The 24509-nt window shown below is 39.0% G+C and overlaps 2 protein-coding genes across 10 annotated transcripts in view; both read right to left on the bottom strand.

The window, feature by feature from the left end:
- LOC120949830 (breast carcinoma-amplified sequence 3 homolog) overlaps positions 1-20525 on the bottom strand; it is a 96869-nt gene extending 76344 nt beyond the window's left edge. For 3 of the 8 annotated variants that reach the window (XM_040367422.2, XM_049606317.1, XM_040367397.2), the window contains exons 1-3: positions 20126-20525; positions 12126-12459; positions 10297-12034 (exon numbers count right to left, since the gene is read on the bottom strand). In XM_040367422.2, the coding sequence (XP_040223356.1) occupies positions 10297-12034; positions 12126-12443 (2056 nt within the window). In that variant the 5' untranslated portion in view covers positions 12444-12459; positions 20126-20525. Of the gene's footprint in view, positions 1-10296; positions 12035-12125; positions 12460-16219; positions 16416-16486; positions 16586-19856; positions 20033-20125 lie in introns of those variants that run through there. The other 5 variants (XM_040367370.2, XM_040367405.2, XM_040367415.2 and 2 more) reach the window with 3 other exon arrangements.
- The window catches only part of LOC125906716 (uncharacterized protein K02A2.6-like), a 417738-nt gene that overhangs the window by 386787 nt on the left and 6442 nt on the right, over positions 1-24509 (bottom strand). The gene's annotated exons all lie outside the window — the stretch shown is intronic.

The following is a 24509-nucleotide window of genomic DNA, read 5'->3' as shown; positions in this document are numbered from 1 at the left end:
GTGATTTCATACACAGTGGTGCCCTTCGTGCAAATCTAAAAGCTCAACAAATACCTGTCTTAAGGCCCTATTGCTTTACAAAAATATCAAAGAAACACAAGAAATTCCAAAAATTACAAGAAAAAGTGTGTTCTTGGTACGTTTTTAGGTGCCTATGTGAAATTAAGATCATAATCGGTGCACAATTTAAAATTAGCATTGAGCATTTCTTTAAATTTGATTTTCGCTTAGGAAAAACAGAGATCCAATACTAAGCATCATTAATATAAAACTATTGCCAGAAAGAAACGTGTTAAAGTATTTGAATTATTGACGAGTTTGTAGCACTTTTTTTCTGGATATACTTATTCACGAAGGCGGGAGTTTCTCCTGCCAATTTCTCCCACTTGTAAAACCTCGAATTTTACCAATTTGAATTAAACGTTCAAGTTATAACAAAGGCACAAAATCGCAAGGCAGAAGAATTAACAGAAGGCTGAAGGTGTTGTCAGTACAACGATCCGTAAACGAATGATCTTTATTTTGACATTCCTCTTATCGCACAGTTGTCACGGTGATGGTCATATATCCGGCATATTGAGCACTATGGTCTTATCAGGGGTCAAATCTCCAGGATATTACACACTTAAGGGTGTTTCTTTTGACTATAGATGTAGAAAGCAAGTGTTGTAGATTAATGCCAATAAATTTATGGAAATATTCAATGCATCGAAACTATTTTTTTTTTCTGTTTGTTTCTGTTAAATTGCGAGGCGTTTCCGTCGAAAAGGAGTCAGGTTAAAAGAGCGGTCATTAATATGTTTTTTAAGAAACGTGTTTTTTCGAAAATAGTCTAGAATACGTTATGTTCTGGGTTCTTAGCTCTGGGTTTGGTAGCTATGATGAAAGGAGATTTCTTTAGAGATTGAAAGATGGAGAGTTATGGCCTTTGTATGAGCTTTGCTATTCAAACTTTGGACTCCCTAGCTGCATCAAATGAAGATTTGACAAAGTATGATGGAGGGACCAAATTGTAGTAATTTAAGGACCTTGTGTTGAATGTGAAATTTATGTGAATTATTTGTAATATTTGGAAAAATAAAGGAAATGTTTTATGAATTCTTAAAAATAATCGATGTCCCATATTTTTTAAAACTGTCCCATTTATCCATCAACTTCATCTGGTTTGCCTACAGCGGTTGTGTCAAACTCATTTCATCAGAGGGCCGCAAGTACCCAAGCGATTCAAAACCCTGAAAAGTAGCAAAAAGAGTAGCTCATTAAGTAGTTTCTACATCTCGTGCTACTTTGGTTGCTTAGAGTCAGAAAATTGTAGAACATGTGGGTTCCAGGAAAGTGCAAAAAATGAGTTCTCCAGTGAACTACAAAAACACACACGCGATGACTCTCTCTTACGTTCTTCTGTTCTACGCCACACCCCCCTCCGAATTCTCTATACTCCCTCCTCTCTTCCTTCCCCCTGCCACATTTTCCCACACAGAACTTCTATTTTTAAATCTCACTTCCATCGACGGCGTGTCGATGTGACAATGTGTGTCGTCGCGTGTATTGTCGGTTTGGTCAGAAAAACTTTTACTCCACACAATCTGTGATTTGGAGTGTCGGCGTTCAGATTGGACCATCGCGACTTTGACCATTGCGCGCGATCAAAACGACATTTTGTATTGTGTTGTATGTAGCGTGCGCGCCAACATTTTAAGAGTGCGCGGAGAGTGTATGAGGGGGTGGGAAGGTGAGATACAGAGACAAATTTCGCTGCACATTAACACATACATTCTCACTGCACGGGTTGAACTGCGAATACTCAATTCTGAGAGAATATACTCGAGCGCTCGCAAGCAGAGCAGATGAGTGCAAGCAAGCATGTATAGAAGATTGAGTGAGAAAAACGATTATTTTGCTCCAAGCTTTATATTTTTGTCCCATTGGGTACAGATTTTCAGTATTTCGCGGGCCGCAAAGTTGAGAATAAAAAATATACCTCAATATTTATAAAAAATACTGTTTAAAATCATTATTGTTAAACAAATTGATTTTTTGTACTCCTCGCTTCAAATCTGGAATTGTTTCTTATTTAAAAGTTTGCGATACTATTTTTCATTGTGCTCTTTTATATTTGAAAAAAATGTTTAATATACTTTTAAAGTCACACGCAATTTCTTTTATCCTTATTATTAAAATAGTATAATTTTCCATATGTCGCGTTCTCACACGGCAGTTCTGTTAGAAAATATCGCTCAACCCTTCTTTTTCACTGAGGTAGGGGAAATCTAGCTGCCTGTTGCAAATCTTTTTATAAGCAATCCGAGGTATCCATCGCAGCAGCTATCCAATAACAAAAATATTTGCCTGCAATTTTTTGACAGATCAAGAGAAAAATTGTTATAAAACGTGTTAAAGCATTATTTTTCGCTAATTTCCAAGTTCCAAGTGATCTGGTGGTATATTCATTTCTTTTAACAAGAACCCGTATTTTACGATTTTTTTTTAAATAACGATAATTTTATCTGACGAAGATTCGTGGTGTGTGATCCCATAAAGATCGGCAAATCTTTTTTTGACACTTGAAGGGAGATGATTCGCGAATTGAGGTATGGACTGTGTGAGCTAATCGATTAATAAGCTTTGTACTGCAAGGCTTCGGTATTTCTATTATTTTAATCCTTAATTTGAATTCTTTAGGCTTCAGCGTAATCATATCATTTTGGTTTTGATTTTTGGGGAGGTTGGAAAGCAATACATTAATTCGTCTTGCAGAATAAGGGATACAAATAGTTCCAATTTGGCTTTTTCTATTTGGCGTAACGTCCTACGCGGACATGCTGGCCTATACAGGCTTTCGAGACTCAACTCATTACCACGCAGCCGGATAGTTAATTCTTGCTACGGGGGGACGGTCCATTTTATGATTGAACCCGTGACTGGCATGTTATTGAGTCGTTCGAATTGACGACTGTACCACGGGACTGCCCCCCAACTTGGCTACAATCATTTTTATTAGCATTTATGGTGGTATGATTATGAAAAAAAAAACAGAAATGGCTCCAATCGAACATTAAAGATGTAACATTCTATGATCGGAGCCAGATCCGTTCGGAGAAATTCGAAGCCAAATGAATCCTTTACTCGGCAGTCGGGGGCATTGAGATCGTCAAATTCGATGGGATCGACCGGATCCATTTCTCACATGCAGACTAGCCGCTCCGTGCGACAACCGATGACTCTAACGGTTCCGAATGACTCTAAACGGCTCTATAGGCTTCGGACAGCACCGAACGGAACTGTTGGTTTGATTTTGACCGGATTCGGAGTCGGAATAGCTATGATCGGAAATGGTTTTGAATTTAATTCAGAATTTAACCGAAACATAATACCACTGAGTTTGCATTCGATTGCATGTTTCTTAAGGGTCTCGATTGTTCTGTACGATTGTGTAGAATAAGTTTATGAGATGTTATGGGTACATTCATGTAAGTTTAGAAAAATATACCAAAAAAAGGATTGTTCTTCTGTGGAAAATTTAATACACTTCGACAAATAGTAACAACAGATTTTTACTTTGCAATGCTTTTAGCAATTCTCAAAAAATTCTCGCGGGCCGCATTCAGAATCGACGCGGACCGCCAATTTGACATACCTGGCCTACAGTAAAGGCATTCTCATATTACAAACAGCACAACATATTTCTTTCAAATTTAGTTTCCTATTTATGCGCAGAGATGGCCAGCGCCTCAATTCATGTTCATCCATGTTTTATATAGTATAATACAGTTTTTTTACTGTATTTTGCCGCAACAAGTTTTGATGGTTCCAAAAGCGATTACAGACACCATGAAATGTCAAAAAGCACGGTGTATTGCTAAGATTTTACACACCAATACCGATGCCAAATGTTTCAAATTAATCCTGTAAGCCGAAATCTCACCTGAAATTTCACCAGGGAATCTGAAAGCGCCTAGCAAATCATCGAGCCTCGCATGTCACGAGCAAGTGGGCATCGCCCGCATTGTTTTATTTGTTGTTCTAGCTGACAAGTAGATTTGACAGAATGAATTGCTGCAATTTCAGTCATTTGTTTTACTGATTTTCAGTAAAATACGTATAATTGAAATGCATTCAGAAAATTATTTCACTGAAAATCTGTAACAACATGACATTAATGCTGAAAATCAGTAAGATGTTCTATTACTGAATCGTTTCAGTACATAACTTTACTGAAGCCGGATGAGAAAATTTGCTGTGTACGATGCCATGAGCTCTTTTGGAATCCCACCCAAACTGATAAGGCTAGTAATAATAACTATGACCAACGTCAATTTCCAGGGGAGGGTGGATGGAGAATACTCAGGGCCTTTGGCTACCAACAAAGGTCTGCGTCAGGGGGACGGGCATATCTACTTCCTATTAATCTTGGCGCTAGAGAGGGCTATCCGTGACTCGAGGAGGGAGACTATCTTCTATAAGTCAATCCAAATCCTGACATACGCTATACACATACGATATACACATCATTGGTCTGTGGCAATCCTATGTAGCAGAAGCTTACCAAGCGTTCGTGCAAGTGGCAGAGAACCTCGGATTGCAGATAAACAAAGCTAATACCAAACTGATGGTGGCAACATCAGCGGCTTTAACAATAAATAATTCAAACCTACATAGGCGTAACGTACAGATAAGTGAGCGCACTTTTGAAGTCGTCTCAGAATTCACTTATCTTGGATCAAAGGTCAGCAACGACAATAGTATGAAACAGAGTTGCGCGCAAGGATGCTGGCTTCCATCCGGTCATTTTACAACCTGAAAAATCAACTAACATCAAAGAAGCTGTCGCAACGGACGAAGCTGGACATATATAGTACCTATATAGTACCGGTACTCACATACACATCTGGGACATGGACACTGTCCAAATCTGACGAAACCCTCTTAGCCGTGTTCGAGAGGAAGGTGCTCAGAAGAATACTTGGCCCCGTATGTGTGGAAGGACAATGGAGGAGCCGCTATAATGACGAGCTATACGAGATGTACGGCGACTTAACTGTCGTGCAGCGTATCAAGCTCGCCGGCTCCAGTGGGCTGGCCATGTTGTACACATGGAAACGGACGACCCAGCCCGTAAAGTCTATTTAGGCCGCCCACAAGGACAAGGAGGCGTGGTAGGCCCAAATTGAGGTGGCAAGATGGCGTGGAGGCGTCCGCCATTAAGGCCGGAATAACGGACCGGCAGACGAAGGCGCGAGACCGTGAGCGGCTTCGGACACTCCTAAGGCAGGCCAGGACCGCAAAGCGGTTGTAGCGCCGGATAAGTAAGTAAGTAAGATACGCAAAATGATGGAGATTTAATCATTGAGGAAGAAAGATCAAGTGGTACATTTGCTATATTACCGTGCATTTAATTTTATTATTCAGGAGGAACGGTCCAAGAAGGCCGTATTGCTACCGTGTATTTAAAGCAGTTTGGGAAATAAATCAGAAGTCCTAATAAAAAATGATTGTGACACAAATAACAAGATAAATTTTAATGAAATAAATATTGGTGACAATAGATTTAGATTTAGATAGATTTAGAGCCGGTTTCTTAGTACAGTCGTCAACTCGTACGATTTAACAAAATGCCCGTCATGGGTTCAATCCCCAAATAGACCGTGCCGCCATACGTAGGACTGACTATCCTGCTATGGGGGGAATCAATTAGTCACTGAAAGCCAAGCCCACAAGTGGGTAGAGGCAGGCCTTGACCGACATCGGTTGTTGAGCCAAAGAAGAAGAAGAAGACAATAGATTTATTGAAAGCTTTGGGACAACATACAGAATGAAACACAAATAAATATATTCAAATGTTTGAATTAGAATCAATCCAAAACTTATTGAGAGATATTCCAGAGTTTCTATATTTTAATAAAGAAAAGTTGTAAGTCACACTGTTTGCGCCTATGAGTAGGCAATCCGCTAGACGGATCTAAAATGTGTATATATTGGTGACAGACTTAGGATTAGAATAGGATTAAGGTGTTAGTGAATTGTAAATATGTATAATAAATTAGTCTTAACGTAACCACCGCGATGTTTGGAAGTGAACCGATCGATCCGAAAGTGAATTGGTTATGAGCTAGAGAACACACACATAGAATAAAAAATAAAATTAAGACCGCCAACAACGTCCCGATCCATACTAAATCCAAATATAAATAATAAATATTCTCAAGCGTTTGAAACTAAAGTACTGATACACTAAAGCAAGCGAAGAAAATGCTCCGAGATAATATAACTCGCGAATCAATATCTCCCAACACTTTTCCCGTATGGATTGTACCAAAAGAGAGGAATCAACAGGTCTAAAGAAATATAATTCGGTCATCGATTATAGATTGCTAACTGAAAAAAACCATTTCAGACAAATACCCCAATCCTGATATTACTGAAATTTTAGATATATTAGGGAAGGCTTCGTACTTCTCGCCTTTAGATACAGTAGCAAGATTTCATCAAGTGCAGTAAGAGGAGGACGATATAGAGAAAACGACATTTGCTGTTAGTTTAGGGAAATACGAATTTACAAGGATGGTTTTTGGACTTCAAAATGCACCATCAACATTTCTAAGGGTTATGGATACAATGCTAAGATAACATATAGGATCTTGTTGTCTCGTCTACACGTAAAACATCCTAATTTTTATGTTACATGTTGCTAAAATTTTTAATGATTTATGTTATTAAAAGATAGAATGTTAAAAATCCAAATCGAGAATATTTTTTTCGGAAAAAAATTCAACTCCAAATCATCACAGTAACAGAAGAAGAGGTAAAACCTAATATGATATGATGATCGTACATACGTCACAACTGGACATCGAGTACCGTCGCGGTAAGTCAGTTTTGACTGACATAAGCCGAGGTGGAACGAACAGTTCTTAGCGGACTGAATGAACTCGGCATTTGATCGTCCAAGCAATCATGGAAACTCGGAAGGGGTTTCCCTAAGGCGTCATCCATCAATTATGTAACGCTAATAGTGGAAGAGGGGAAGTTTAAGTTTTGTTACGTAACGCAATATAAAATGTATTTTTTTTTTATTTTTTTGATAAGTTGTTGTGAAGTAAAAAACGAGAATTCTTCTTGGCGACTTCACAACCTACGCGGTTATGCCGGTCTAAAAAAAGATCTCGCTACTTTTTATGTATTACTCAGCCGAATAGTCCTTTGGTCCGTCGAATTTTGTTACCACGGACGTACGGACGGAAAAATTTAAGACAGGATTTTCGCAGTAACGTTACATTCCGTTACTGCAACGTACCACAGTGTGCGTGCCACTCGATTATACAGGAGGCCATTTGTTGATGGTAGCATGCGATTCGCAGGTGACGACACGCAATTGGAAGCAAATGGTAAAATAATCAGCTGTAACGCTTTACACAATTGTAGTTCCTATCTAAGTCCATACAAACCCAATTCTGATAATGCGTAACATATTAAACATCACATATTATGTGAAATAGAATATTCAATTTGATGATGATATAACTTCGTAAGCCACAGAAACATTTCTAGAAACATGGACATATTTATAGAGGACCAGGCAGATGGCTGAATGAAAAACGCTTCTGATGATAGTGATGCAAGAACATTGCAACCGTTGCTAAGGATCCGATTATCAGAATCTTTTTGAATTTGATCACTGCATGGGACATCTTCTCTTTATATAAAATACAGGGTTTTTCAGGAGTTCGTACAGCTGTGGGACACTTTATTGGCTCCTCCTTCCAGGAAATGAACTCAATGTAATGGGAATTGGATTCTATAGCACCTTTCCTGGACAAATCCAAGAGGAATTTTCATGGAACCTGTCCAAAAGGGGTGCCACCATAGAGTCCAATTTCCAACATATGAAGTTCACTTCAGAAAGAGCCAAGGAAGTGTCCCACAACTATGAGAACCCCTGGAAAACCCTGAAGCATGGAGGCGGGAGATTGAACACGGGAGAGAATATACGGCGCCGTGCTACCCGTTCTCTTCCCCTTTTTTAAGCTTAGAAAATCTTCCTTCGGCTTAACTCTAGGTTTTTACCCACACCATGTTAAAAAAATCCCTGCTCTTTGCCCGTAGGGTACAGTTTGTCATACTAGGGGGAGGGGATCGAAAATTTGCAATTTTTGCGTTACGTAATTGATGGATGACGCCTTACCGGAAACGTTGAAGTTTAGAAGCCTTACCTTTGGTAGGGGGACATAATTAAGCTCTTGAAATAAGTTGGAAGTAGTGCTGCAGTATGTCATCAGCATCACAAATTTTTCACTAATGTAAACAATGAACATATCCGTGGTAGCTTAATTCATTGCTAATATTCAAAAAAAAGTGCCGGCACAAGCATAATCATGTTTTTTTTCTGGCAGAGAAGAGCCATATGCCACTGTTTCAGTCATCATCACTCATGTCTGAAACGAAGCGAATCAGCTCAAGTACACAGCTGAGATAATCAGAGATAAGACTCAAACAGTTAGTGGGCCAATCACATACTTGATGACATTTTGTTAAGCACCCAACTCTTGATCACTCACTTGGTCACGACATTTTCTGTCGATGATAATCACGACATTCTTGGAATATACTGGGCGTGTGATCCAAGGCGTCAAAATGAGCATGTTTCTCGCTCTGTCTGCTTTGATTGTCTGTCGGGTCAAACAGAGCGAGAAAACATGCTCATTTTGTTTCTTGGAGCCACTCGCACCCACCATGATTACTGGGATGATCACCGACACAAAATATTGTGATCAATTCACTGACCAAGAGTTGGTTGCACACAATAGTACCAAGCATCTGATGGTCGCATCAACTGTTTGATTCTCACTTCTGATCATCACAGTAGAGCTTGTGACGCTGACATTATTTTGTTTCAGCCGGAATTTCGTCAGTGACATTTTGCACTACAAATCGTCTTCTTCTTCTTCTTTGGCTCAACAACCGATGTCGGTCAAGGCCTGCCTGTACCCACTTGTGGGCTTGGCTTTCAGTGACTAATTGATTCCCCCCATAGCAGGATAGACAGTCCTACGTATGGCGGCGCGGTCTATTTGGGGATTGAACCCATGACGGGCATGTTGTTAAGTCGTACGAGTTGACGACTGTACTACGAGACCGGCTTAAATCTACAAATCACATTTAAAAAAATCATGACATCATGACCAAGCTTTGGTTGCAAAAATGTCACGAAACATGTATTGGTCACAACAATCGTTTTGAGTATCAACTCTGATTATGATAATTGAATACGTGACGCTGACATGGATTTTGTTTCAGTCAGATTTTTTAATGACATTGACAGTGACATTTTGCAGCACTGCAAACCAAGATGGATTAAAAATATCAGGTGATGGAAAAAGGTCTTTGAGGGGTCGCCATAGTTGAGGGGCTTTACGTCATTTTAAAATCGTTAACCATTGTTTTCAGCACACCAAGCATAGCAAGAATAGATTTCTTTGTTACTACGTACATTTTTGTCTGTCTATTGGTTTTATAGAAAAAAATTAATATAATAACAAAAGATTTGATGATTTGTTTAGTCACGAAATTTAAATCATGTGAGTAAGAGATCTGATCCCTTTTAAATTGTCCATGTGTCTCACTGATAACGAGGAATAAATGTGACAATAGGAAAAATAAATGATTTTTTAGTTTTTATCATCAATCGTGTCGAAAACACAATGAATTATACAATAAATTCAAGAAATAACAAACTTCAATCTCTTTTTTAATGGTTAATAAGAACTCGCAAAGTCCAAAATATATGTTTAAAGTATTCTTCTTCTTTGGCACAACAACCGTTGTCGGTCAAGGCCTGCCTGTACCCACTAGTGAAGTGAGCTTGGCTCAGCGACTTATTGCTACCATAGCAGGATAGTCAGTCCTACGTATGGGGCACAGTCTATTCGGCGCACGGTACGAGTTGGCGACTGTACCACCAGACCGGGATGTTTAAAGTATATTCAATCGAAAAAATGTGGTAGATAAATATATGAACAAATGAAAAAAATGTAAACATAGTTTGAATCCTGGGGACCTTACGTCAAGTGAGTTTTTTGTATGGAGACTTTGAGCCAATTGGCCTCATTCGCCTCTTTCGTCAAGTGATAAATTGTCAAAATGCTTTAGATACCACCACCTGATATTTTTAATCCACCTTGCTGCAAACTTAACATTATTGTAATTTTTAAACTTAACATAAATTAAAGTAAAATAAATTCAAACAATCTAGTTGAAAACATCAACATAATTTGGCAAAATCAGAAAAAAAACGCTTACCTGATGCATGCTTGGGTTCCAGGTCGTACTGAATTAAAGCTCCATGTGCTGCCATGATGAACAATGAATCAACTGGTTTGCGCTGTATGCGATGGGCAGGAATGTCACGCAACACACCACCAGGAAGATCGAGCAGCCACGAGCGAGCCTTTGCAAAGGTGGCGCATACACGTAATGGTTTCACAGAATCATCTGATGACGATGAAGAAGAGTTACGCTGTCTCTGATGATTGGCAAGATGACCTCCGCAGATTGATTTGCTTGATCCTGAGCCATTAGAGACACAGGTTCCGATGTTAGCTCCTACCCCGCTTCCTATCAAATTAGTAGATTGTCTCAATTGTGCAAGCGGTTGTATTATAGTTGGATGTGGGAACGGAGGAGAGCGAGGGTTTGAATAAGCCATCGCAGCAGACACATTATTAGAACCGATTGCAGTATCACCGGAGTACGATACGGGACTGCTTGACCGTCCTTCAACCGAGAGTCCTGCTGATCGATGAAATCGGGATAATCTATTCACGACATGAGGAGAGCCATGCGTTCGCACACCTGCTGGTCCACCATATGGTGTTATGGGAAAAACGTGAGTGGTACCGCGGAGCGTGGATACTGCCACCCACCGAGAGTCACATGAAAATGCAACGTCTTGTACCTTAGCAGAGGTATCTCCGCGATGCAATACATATAGATGATGCACAGCCGCAAGCGACGATCCACTTGGGTGAGGTTGTATTCGGAACACGTGAAAATCATGCCCGCGTTTGTCAGCAGTAAGAAGTAACATACCAGATGCATCAAATTCCAAAGCGATTATTGCTTCGGAATGAGCAATAAAATGAGCAACGATGGGGTCACTACCAGAGACAGTAATTGGCGCACCTGTAGTAGGACTTACGTCCTTGACAGGATGCTTGATATCCAAAACTGTAACAACGCCTGCTTGATTACCCTCGGAAATAATCCCTCCACCGCTTACGATGCCTCCAGCAATTAATCCACTTGTTTCGCTTGCGGAGTTAGAATTACTTCCAGTAACTAAACCTGCGCCAACTCCACCTAAATTGGAACTGCTGCCTCCACCAACCAGATTAGAGCTCAAAGAAGAGCCTAGATGGCTACCAGTCAATCCAGCCGCAACATGTTCGCTGAACTCGCGTAGACCTTTGCCAAAGCTTTTAGCTGCATTAAGAACAGTTGCAGTGTAACTCGTGACACCATCACCTTCGCAGCCTCCACTTGAGCGTTTGGATGGAATTAGGCGCCGCTCCGCGTATGCTATCCAGCGAGACCCTAGCGCAACTGGATTTGGATTAAGTCCCGGGCTTGGGTGACAAGACGTCACTGTAATGCGATCTTCTAATGTACGAGCATCAAAAACGGCTATTCGCTCAGGAAATGTAACTACAATTGAAGAACGATTCGCTAAGATGTCCACAATTATACTTTTGAATTTTATGCTTTTCACTGTTTCGCCGTCCTTAAGGGATATAAAGTTGACTGCACAATACTGGAAATTATCATTGGAAGTAGCCATTCCTGCGCTGGCACCATTCCCATTTGCACCACTATCACAAAGTGCAATTAAAGGGCGCTTGTGAGTGAACTGGTCTGTCGGTTCTGTAATCGAATCATGATCACTAGACGTAGGTGTAGGTAGCACGCGCAAACACTTAACACTTCCATTACGCCAAGATAATACTTCCGAAGCTTCCCCATTGGCTGGTACGACCCAAACCTTGAATTAAAAATACACGATTAATCCTAAGCACACAATTTTGAGTAATATCAGTAAGGATAAATCGGTTGGAATTGTTTTAATACTTTACCTGTACACCAGTGACATAGCCCAATATCAAAAGCAACGGAGGTGCTATTCCACCATCCAGTTCCCAATCGTCACCCAATGATGGATCACTGATGTCGGCTGCGTTTTCAAAGCGAACCCATAGAATATGATCTTTACTATCACCTAGCGGAGCCTGTCCTTGCAATGTAACGTCATTGATAAATCCGGCCACGCTATCTATGATCGATCGGTCGTTGACTGTCTGTGGAGGTACAATTTTGGGCATGCAACGCACCACGTTGATACCGGTTTCACAAGCAGAATTCGTTAAACGGCTTCGTTGGGATTCAGCAGACATTTTTAGATATGGTATCCTACGGAATTTGAGAAGAATTTAATAAAATTAGTAGACGGAGAACAATTTTAATTGTTAGTAATATGTAACACTGGTTAAAATTAGTGCATTAATAATTACAACCATTTAACTTTTCTGCGTGAAAACCATATTTCCAAGGAAATACCCAAATTTGATTAATAATCCAATTTCATGATCTTTGCTCAGGCCTTCTAAGAGCTCTCGCCCGCATCGTCAAATTCGATCGCTAAAAAAAGGTCAGCATGGCGGTCACTCACTTTGTTGCACAACTACAGAATAGTGTTAAACATGGTGCTGTGGAAAATCTGCACATCATCCTTACACAAATTTTTCTTCATCTCTTTTTGGTGTAAGATCCTACGCAACAAAACGGGCTATACAGGCTTTCGAGACTTTATAATTTGTCCCAGAACAGGTATCTCAGTACCCAAACTGGTACCCAAAGGCAGACAATTTTGGACTTATTTTTTGAGAGAGAGCAAAAAGCTGATTCCTCCCTCTTCTCCACTGCTCTCTAGAATTCCATTTGTATGAGTTCTAGGAGAAGTGGAAAGGGAAGGAGATGAAATAAGTAAGGAGAGGAAAGGGACACATTCATCAGTCACCCACCAACATCGAGAATTTGACATTGGCCGGTGGTGTTTGGGGTATCGGCGTTCTGTATGCTGAATGCTGGATGCTAAATGAAAATGTCGTGTATATTTTCGTACAGTATCTCATTGTCACGAAACCTTACAAATGTTACTGCGCGGTCGAATCTGGAATCGCCCATCGAATCGATGCTAGAAGGGAATACGAACGAGGGGGGAGAACAGGAAGCACAGAGAAAAACGCTGCACATTCACTCTAACCGTATTAATACACGATGCGCAATCTCAGATTGCGCATATCTTCGTTTTATCAAAACATATGTCATTTCGCGTAGCCAACCCTGAGCTATAAACGTCATTTCCATACAATTTCAGATTGCGCCAAGATTGCGCATAAATTTTCAAGATTAGGGTAAATGTACCAATAGTGGTGCAATTTGTAGAGGTACCGATGTGTTTTAATGGATTTAAAGTGTTAGGAACGACAATTGCTGAATATTTTAACACATAGCAATTGGAATATGTTTTATCTTCGCAATCGCAACCATTTTTAACGTGAAACACATCAAATTTACGAAAAAATACATATTTTTGTGATTGCTTCGTTGTACCTATAATGGTGGTATGGTTCCTATAGTCGTCGTATTGTGTTCCTATAGTGGTGGTAAACAAGGAGGCCTCAAAACAGTGTATAATATCAATATAACTTAGTTTTGAAGATGTTTTCGTGTGAATAGCAACGATTACTGTCATAATATAGGTTTCTTGCGTAATTTGATCGTAAAAAAATGTATAAATTTGCTTGATGAAACTATTCACTAAAGTACTGCATCACACCTGTCGTCAACCTACACCCGGAAGAGTGTGCTTGATTTGAAGTCAATTTTTCATTCAGCCAGATAAGCGAATTTTGGCTTGTTTTTGGTAAATTACCTAAATAAAACTCATTTCTGTTGCTTATTTTAGTGAAAACAGTACGACATGTCAAAAATTTCCTCGAAAAAATCTAAAATGACCTGTATTTATTGATTTTATAACTATAACCACTATAGGAACATGCCTGTTTTGTGTACCTATAATGGCACTATGGTAAAAAACACTTAAAAATGCATAAATATGGTCAAAATGCAAATCATTTTAGTAAAACAATAACATTCCATAACAGTCATGTTGAAAAACTAGTAATTGCGTGGGTATGTGATCATTTAGAACGTTAACAGAAATATGAGTTTCGTTATGAAATCCTAAGGATTTTGGAAAAATGTTGACACATTTCACAAAATAATGGATTTTTCGGTCACTAAGTAACGGAATGGCCCCATTTAACTTTTAAACCCTTTGTAAAAGGTTAAAGAACATTTCACACTAACTTAAATAACTTAAATACTTTTAATTTGCCCTATGAACCGCATTTTAGAGCAATAGCACCACTATTGGTACTACCACCACTATAGGTACATTTACCCTATATGTCCGAGATATATAAATATTTTTTGACAGATAAATATATCAAACCGATCCGTTTGACAGATAAATATATGCGCAATCTAAGATTGCGCATCGTCTATTGCTACGGTAACATTCTTACAGCAGCAGGCAATTCGCGAGAACATGAAATCGGGAGCGTATATTTCCACGCTTGCGAATGTGTGCAAGCAGGTGTGGTATCGAAGATAGAGCAAGACAGCTGAGTTTTTGTTCAAGCTAGGTCCAAAATGTTTCATGGATCCTAGATGGATGGATCCATCCAAGTGGAAACACTAATATAGGGGCCTTTCACGATTCTAGTCAGCATTTTGGATGGAGTTTGACAGTTGCAGGCTGATATCATGTAAACACTCCAAACAAAACCACGCACAAAACTAGCCTACGATTTTCAGTCTAGATTATTCTAGCCTCAAAGCTAGAATTACATTCGAGTACCTGCTGGTAAAAATGGCAAAACAAGGTGATGTTTACATTTATCTCAAGTTGCATCAAAGAGATTTTGGAATCTGGAATCAAAGTGTATGTAGTCCAGGGGGTCTCATAGCATGTTTTTTAACTAAATTTGAATATCACTTTTTAGCAGCATGGGTGAAAACTTTTGCTCGATAACTGCTATACAATGCAAACTTTAAATGCTGACAGGGTGAAATTTCAGCCTACGAACTTAAAACGGTTTTAAAAAAGACATAAAAACTAACCAATACTAACAATAAATACCTGTGGAGACCTTTAAATTTGTGGAACCCTTAACGCACGACATCGAATGTGCAATTGTGCCACAGCTAATCAAGCAGGTAAATCCTTTTTTGAAGAAATACAAAAAGGACAGTTTTCCATGTCTGGGTATCTCCAACATGCATTCCATCAAACTCTAGACAAAGCCCATCTACGTTAGATTTCATTCTAACATAGGGGCCAAGGTGGAATGTATAATGAGGTGTAGTTATAGCGCTTTTGGCGATCCTCCCCCTGGGCTCCGATTTTGACAGATGGTTTTCCGCTTGTATATGTATTGATGGATTGTTTACGTTTTTCATGGTCAATATTTGGTGGAGATCAATTTGGGTGAATATTTTAGTTTATTAGAACACTGCCCGTGATTTAAAATGGAAATTTTCCTTCGAGAACTTGAAGCGTTCGCCAAAAGCGGAAAACTAACTGTCAGTTTTCTTCTGACGGTCAGCTGTCAAAACGGGCTTATAACTTGACCTGATATGCCCGATTATTAAACACAAATTGTAAAGACAAGTTGTCAAAATCGGAAGATTTGTATTATGACATCCGTTTGTGTTGTGTGTTGGATTTTTTTTTTTGACGAAACACAAACTCACAAGCATACTGCCAAGATATGTATTATGAAACACAAACGGAAATCCAAATTTGTCAAACTGCTTTCCGTCAGCTTTTTGTCACGGAAAGGCGCCAATCTCAGATTATTTGACCGACAAAACACAACAACAGAGTTGTTGCTGTTGCTTTCACGACAAAATATAAGTATTTTATTTCAGAAATAATCAAATTTTATCATTTTAAATAAAAATATGTGTACTGCCATATCCATACAAATGGCGATAAGCGGGAGATACTGGTAACGTGCTGCTGTTTTGGGTTAAGAAGCTGCTGTTATTTCCTTCCTCTGTTGTTCTTCGATGGTAGTCGAAAGATGAAGGGCTCACGCACCTGGTTTGCGTTCAACAGCATTGGATTCCAGCAACTTCTTCAGTGAGTGGCTGCTTCAACAACCAACAGCATACGCATATGAAATTATCACATCTAATTTTGCATACACCTTTAGTAATAACAAATACTCGGAGGGCTCGATCTCCGCCAGAATGTCAAGGAAAATTTCCTTCGTCACACAAAATTTTTCTTAAATCTGAAATTAACAACCAAGAAATGAAACATGTATAACACGATTTGCACAAATGATCCGTATGCTTAACTCACGCTTGGTTATAAAGCTGTAACGGGTCGAAAACACTTCGAAGCAGTCGGCGCTGTTTTGCCAGATCTACCGTTGTTTCTTCTTCACTGCTGCTATCGTCACTTACGAAGTGGGATAAAATTATTTCGATGTTTTAAACAAGGATTGTTAGCTTGATAAACGATCGTGTCTTAAATAAACTTGTTTACGTTTTTTTTTTGTTTTGATTTTGAACATTTTGACACATCGACACAGCTTTAACGAAAGAAAAAAATTAACGGAACTTGTCTGTCACAAGAACGGTTTCAAAATGCATACCTATTTTCCGTTTGTCTTGACGCACTTGTCTTGTGTCATTTCCGTTTGTGTTTAATAATCGGGCCTGATAGGGTAACTGTACCAGTTTTCGGCAGGCTAGTGCAGCAGTTTCACAAAAATTGCTCACACATCAATATTTTTCATTATTTTTCTTGAAAGTGTTGTTATTCTGGTTGATAAACTATCATAGTATGTTACAATATTTTTTATTTGCCGGTTCAAGGCCCTTTTTCATAAATATTCGTGAAAATGCAATCATTGATGTTGCTCCTATTTTCGGCAGTTTGTTCCTATTTTCGGCAGGCTGTGTTCCTATTTTCGGCAGCGCGAATACGGGTCAGAAAATGTTTGTATCAATGTGAATATGTACAAAAAAATGTTTAAAGCAATTTAACACTATTACTTTCCTAAGATTGGTGTTAAAAAGCACTTTAATTATTAATTTTATGTTGCTTATTTTGGCCCGTTTGGACAGCCATTTTGATACAACATTTAAACAGAGCAGCCATTGACAGTTTGATGGTTATAGCGTACGGTGCGAACTGGCTTACAAATATTTATTTTTCTCTTAAGTTAGTGCCTTTTTTTGTCGAAAAATTGGTGATATTTGGTACAAGAAATGTCATATTATGTGTCGACATACGCATTGAAGTGTTCTGATCAATTTTAAAAGGAATATTCAGCCAAATTCAAAGTGTGTTATTGTTCCGAGTTTCGGCAGGAGCCCACAACATTGAGCTGTCAAAAATGAACATTTACTGTGTACAGTCATTATCCGATAGAGCGTTTCTACATACACCGAGACTGCAGCTGAGAGATGGCTGTGAGAGAATTGACAATCGGTTTCTCATGCCGATGTGTGTAGAAGTTTTGAAAAGCGCCGAGATGAGACTTTTAAAATGATGTTGAAAAAATCCATTTTAATCGCTAAAATGAAATCAAAAAAGTTTCTTTTACTTTTTAATAATATTTCTACGATTATTAGACGGCAAAAATGCAAACTATAATTGATCGATTGCTATAAACTGCCAATTCAATTTTTTCTCAGCTCCATCGTTCTTTGCATGCCGAGGAGAATTCTCTCACCGAAAATGCTGTCAGTCGCTGTCAAAGCATGCTGTCAGTTATTTTCTCAGCTGCATTCTCGGTGTATGTAGAAACGCTCATATACGCTATCGTACGGGACCGAGCGCAATAGCGTATCTCGAGTTTTCGCGTATAGCGGATTTGTATGGAAAAATAGTTTACACTACCAGTTCGGGGGTTGAAAAATATCGCCACAGAGTTTTGCATTAAAGTTTTTTGTTGTAAAACAGGTATCTTTTGCACAAATTTAATGCAAAATGCAAAAAGAACATTAAGGAAACTCAAAAAGAGCATAAAATATTTCAAAATATTAAAATATTTGTAAAAACACATGGAGCTGTCAAATTTAGAGCAATCGCGTACTGCGAATTCGCGTGTATCGAGTATCGCGTACTGCGGATAATTGCTGTACCTATTTTCGGCAGCATTTAAAGTGAAAAATAACCTGTTTATTTATTATAAAATTCAGAACAAGTTAGAATAAATTAAATAAGCATAAAATCTTTAATATACACCACTTTTTCATTGTTTCACTGTTCTGATTCTCTTAATCACAAAACCTGCCGAACAATTGGCTGACAGCAAAGCTGCCGAAAAAAAGCACAATTTATTTGATATTTTGGAAAATACGTAATGAAATGGTGTGAAACTTCGTATGTGAATATCAAACAAGTACACTTTCACTGCAAAATTGTATTTTGTGAAATTTTTTACCGCATTTGTGCAGAATTTCACGTTTTTAGCTACCCTGCCGAAAATAGGTACACTGCTGAAAACTGGTACAGTTACCCTATCTTTACGGTCCTTGGCACCGTTTATTAATACGGTTAAATGAGCAATGACCAGCGAAATGAAAGAATCCAATTGCTAGTAAACACACACGCACACAAACACATATTACACAAGGATGTTTCACAACAAACAACAAACACACGTTTAATTGTCTTCTTTTCATAATTCAACATATGTTGGGGTGAAACATGTTGAGCAAATGAATTAACCGTGTATAAAAAATGTACTTATACAACATTGAAGTGGCCGCTTCTGTAGTGTTTTTTTAGCTTTTTTATGCAAATGGATTGTTAGTACAAGAAATTAGTGACGTTTTCGGTATGTTGGTTATTTAGGGTCTTTCATGCGTACATCATTTTTTTATTTATTATTTATTTGTTGCTGAAATGCTAATATCGTTCTTTTGATACTAAAATCATTTCTCCATGCTGAAAATTGATTGTTTTACCGCGTATATAAGCCACTTTAAGTGACCAGATTCTAAAGGATAAATGTTTGGATTGCTCGGTCCAAACTGCAAAAGGGTATGATTTTCAGTTAAGTTACCTGGTTCCACTTCTGTTTTGCCTCAGAGGATGGGAACAGAACTGTAACAAAACGTTGCCAGTTTTGCATGGAAAAAGTTGTTCTGTGTAGAGAACGTGTCACAAGTGTATCAGTTCCCTATCAATCCCTACTCTGCGACTGGCCTTGAAGCCAACAACACGGATACATTCCCTTCTATCAACACGTATTCGTAACATTCCCAGCTATTTTCTATTATTTCTATTAGGGAATATATTTTAGTGGTCGATAATTGTGTTGATATTAGAGACTCTTAATCTGTAAACCGTTAATCATTTTAAAGATATTCGATATGGAGCAATATTTTCTTTTCATATAGCTTTCAGCACGAAAAAAAGCAACGATTGCAATAATACGATGCAGCAGCAAGAGTATGAAAATCAATGCCCGAGGATAAGTTAAGATTTCATATTGCGCTATGGTCACGGTTTGTTAGGCTTCTATTATGAACCCATCATTATATCAGGATTAATGCCTCTTGTAAAAATGGCATTTATCAATATTATCTTTACCCAGAAGTGAAGGTAATATCAAGATGAGAACAATTTCTATCCATATTTCCTAATTATCTTAAAAAAAAAATAACTATGATTAATTGCAAACAGCTAAAATATAGTTTTTTCTTCCACTCACAAGCCAGCCAAACACCCTTTTATCAAAGGGCAGTATTACAACAAATAAATGCAAATCTGAAAATCATTTCTATTGCACCAGTACGTATTTCGTAAAACACTGTTAACACTCTAAGCATACAGTTAAAATATTTTGATTAATTTACAAGTCATTCACTGACATTACCAAACAATAACACACACTCTATTGCGCATCTAGAAATAAATGACTTTATTTATATATAACATAAGGGTCACATATTCATCAATTTCAGATTTTGAAGGACATACCTGTCAGTAGGTTTTAGATGGCTCGTAGTTTGTGATTTTACTTTACATAATCCAATGAATTAACTGCTCCAAATGCTGGTTGCTATATTCGTATGGATATTTTTTTGTTGAATTCTCAATTAGGTCCTCAACAAAGCACACACATACACTCTCTGAAGCTCATTCAAACAGATGTGTGTCATGAACACATGAACGATTGTCGGTAGCAATATTTAATATCCCTTTGTTTGTATACTCACACCACTTCAACTGACATCAACGAAAAAAGAAATGTACATTCAATAAAACAGTGTATTATGGGAACTATTTAGCAATACTGTCTTAATGAATAGATATAAAGAACCTCTTTCTATAAAGCAGCCTTGATTTACATCTATCATCAAGTACACATGCGAACTTTTTTGTTCCTGTGACAACGAACTTTCAAGGTGTACAAATAAACATAGCGAACTTGGTAGGTTACCAAAGTGGGTATAAGGGAGGTGTCGTCATGTAGACTAGTTAGGCCCGTGCCTGTGCTCCATCGGATGCGATTTTATCGGAAGGCCTGTCAAAATTTTATTTGAGATTTGACAGATAACGTCGGACGTGCGATTTCGTCGTACGACGGAATCAAAAAAATTTGATTTCGTCGGACGCCGCATCCGATTTTATCTATAAAACTAAATGCGTAGTGTTTTGTAGGAACGATCTCAACTTAATTTTTCATAATCGTTATACAGTCATTATCCGATATACGCTATCGTACGGGACCGAGCGCTCTAGCGTATCTCGAGTTTTCGCGTATAGCGGATTCCTTTGGAAAAATAGTTTACACTACAGGTTCGAGGGTTGAAAAATATCGCCACAGAGTTTTGTATTAAAGTTTTTTGTTATAAAACAGGTATCTTATGTACAAATTTTATTCAAAATGCATTGAGAACATTTAGAAAATTCAAAAAGAGCATAAAACATGTCAAAGAATTAAAATATTTACAAAAAACACATGAAGCTGTCAAATTTAGAGGAATCGCGTACTGCGGATAATTCCTGTATTATTAAAATCATCCAAATACAGTGGAGCGCCGTTTATCCGGGTACCATTTATCCGGCATTCCGTTTATCCGTGGTGTTGAGAAATGACAGTTCAATAAAAAAGTGACATTTGGTTATGGGGAGGATATTTGAAAAAGCGGTTATAAGAGCACATTGTCATAAAAAAACACTATAATTCAAGGAAAATTTTAAAAATTCTCTTTCGAAAACATGAAGTTAATGAAAACTGGGTTATTTTTATCAAAAGATAAGAAAAATTTCAAAAAAATAACCAGGATTTGGTGATAAAATATATCATTTGACCCATTATCCATGTTAATCGCTTATCCGGGCGTAATCAAGTTCCGAGGAGCCCGGATAAACGGCGCTCCACTGTAATCGCAATTTTATATGAAAAAGCGTTTGACAGCACGTAAGATAACCGTATTAATACACGATGCGCAATCTCAGATTGCGCATATATTCGTTTTATCAAAACATAAGTCATTTCGCGTAGCCAACCCTGAGCTTTAAACGTCATTTCCATACATTTTCAGATTGCGCCAAGATTGCGCATAAATTTTCAAGATTATATGTCCGAGGTTTATAAAATTTTTTTGACAGATAAATATATCAAACCGACCCGTTTGACAGATAAATATATGCGCAATCTGAGATTGCGCATCGTCTATTGCTACGGTAAAATCGCATGCGATGGAGCACAGACACGGGCCTTAGGGCAGTGGCAACGCTGATCGGATGCGATTCCCGCTGCGCAAAGCGACAGAAGAAATCATGGAGTTCTGAGAATTTTATCATGCCTTCCTTTTCTCTCCAACGGCAAATTTGTCAAGCAGCTCATCGAGCTACCCGTCCCTGGCTCCGCCTCATTCCTCTCGACTCCGCGAAAAGGTCCGCGGCTCGACTCCGCGAAAAGGATAAAAGGTCAAAGGTTTGGATGCAAGGTGTGTTTATTTAGAAAGTGAATTATTAGCACGTTTGCCGGGCGCCATCATTGAGTATTGTTATGTCAAATCGCATACAATTTTCTATATCCCCCTCATGAACTTCGTGATTTTAATCAAGGATAATGTATTTAGAAGGTTGATTTTTATCGCTTTTGCTGGGCGACATTGTGGGGGACATCTGTCACTCTCTGCATACAAATTTCATTACCCCGCACCAGCCCACCCGATTTTTATACCAGAGCCACCGGAGGGAAAATGTCAAGTCGCGAAATGTCATTTTGCTCTGAACAACTTCACCTTGTCATTTATAACCGTATTAATACACGATGCGCAATCTCAGATTGCGCATATATTCGTTTTATCAAAACATAAGTCATTTCGCGTAGCCAACCCTGAGCTATAAACGTCATTTCCATACATTTTCAGATTGCGCCAAGATTGCGCATAAATTTTCAAGATTATATGTCCGAGATATATATATATATTTTGACAGATAAATATATCAAACCGACCCGTTTGACAGATAAATATATGCGCAATCTGAGATTGCGCATCGTCTATTGCTACGGTAACACCTTGATTTTAATACCGGAGCACCCAGTATTGTTATGTCAAGTCGTGAAATGTCAATTTACTCTGAAGCACTTCACCTCGTAATATCCATACACCTTGGTTTGGATGTGTTGGTGCGTCAGACGCAGAGTGGCCAGATAATTTTTGCGGTTTTCGGTAGGCGCATCAAAATTTTATCGGTAGTTTTCGGTAGGAGTTTAAGATTATTTCGGTAGTTTTCGGTAGGCTTTGAAGTGTTGAGCGGGGGGGGGGGGGGGGGGGGGGGGTTGTCGTAGATGGCTAGCTAATCTAATCTGTCCCATGAGGAATAGGAATAATTAGGAGGAAGCTAATCTGTCCCATGAGGAACAGCACGAGAAAATAACATCTTTCATTTATTTAAAGGAGATAGTTTCGATTTGGTTCATAGCGCACGCTGCGCAAAGCGACGGAAGAAATCAAGGCGTTCAGAGAATTTTATCATGCCTCCCGCTGCGCAAATTCGAGCAGTTTTCTGCGTAGTTTTTTGCGTCGTTTTGTGTCAAAAAATACGCGAAAAAATACGCTAGACTTCAGCCAAATCTACGATAGCCAGCGTATTTATTGCAGTTTTTAGGTGCGCAACGAGCGCCATCTGTTGAAGGAATGGATGAACTATTTCAGACGATGGAGCAAAAAAAACGGCCGAAAAATTCAAAAATATTGGCGCCCATTCCTTCCTCCTCCTCTTCCTCTAACTCCCTTCCCCTCCCTGCCTTGCCTTATACTTGCGCTTCAGCCCGTGCCTTTCGCCGTCAGCTGATTGTGTGTATGCGTTGGTGTATATGTACATTGCGGTTGTGGATTGTAATGTGGGTGTTAGCATTTATTTATTCGTGTGTGACCTTGACGATGCGGGAGAAGCTGGTTCATTTTGGGATTTAAAGTGTTATCGGTGTATTTATGGTTTATTTTATTTCGTGCCGCTGCTGATGAGGCCATTTAATGCCCGTGCCGAGGGTGAAGAAGCCAATTTCAAACAAGCGTACGAGAACGTCTAACACTGATCTATTTTTTTTTTTTTAATCTGAACATGTTTGATGCTTCAACGACCTTCTAAACATCATGTAGCACGGTGTATAGTGGCAATAAATTTTTTTTTTTTCAATGTGCCGGAATTTGTCTCGAGTTTTCTGGCCACGACACACACACACGGACACACACACAGCGCGGGGAAAGTGATCGTCCACTCTATCATGCCGCGATCCCCCTCTCCTCCCGGTGCTTTGGATGAGGATGCGCTACAAGTTAAGCCAGCAATTCTACCGATAAGGTAGCGGAAATCGATCGTGCGTGTACGCGCGTTCGGGGGTGCGTTCTCGCGTACGCGCGTGCATGCGTGCGTGCGCGCGTGTGTGTGTGCGTGCGGGAACCCCAAAACTGTTTGATTCTGATGCGTGCATTGGCACCGGCTGCGTCTACACACTCCATGCATTCTCAGAAAACGCACTGTACGCCGCCCGGTCGATTACCGCTACCTAAGAGACAATTCAACCATTTAATTGGCACCACCATCTTTGCGACCAGTTCTGCTGTTGGGGGTATTAAAAAGACAAACGATCGAAGCAAACGTGCATGTGATATGTTAAGGCCGGGCTACATTGATCGTACTCGCTGGTGTAATTTTGATTTTCACTAGCGCATCTGGCGGCGGCTGACCGAAGCATTTTGCCAAACAATTTGGAGCCGCTCCAGAACATGCGTTATTTTTCCATGTTTTTTACTTTAACTGGACTGGAAAAGCTTTGTAATTGATAGATAAACATATTGTGCAAGTATTTCAGCCATTTTCGCATTAAAAAACGGTGAAA

Source organism: Anopheles coluzzii, chromosome X, assembly GCF_943734685.1.
Source record: "Anopheles coluzzii chromosome X, AcolN3, whole genome shotgun sequence".
NCBI lineage: Eukaryota > Metazoa > Arthropoda > Insecta > Diptera > Culicidae > Anopheles > Anopheles coluzzii.
Note: the sequence above shows the minus strand (reverse complement) of the source record. Positions and strands in the feature narration are given on the sequence as shown.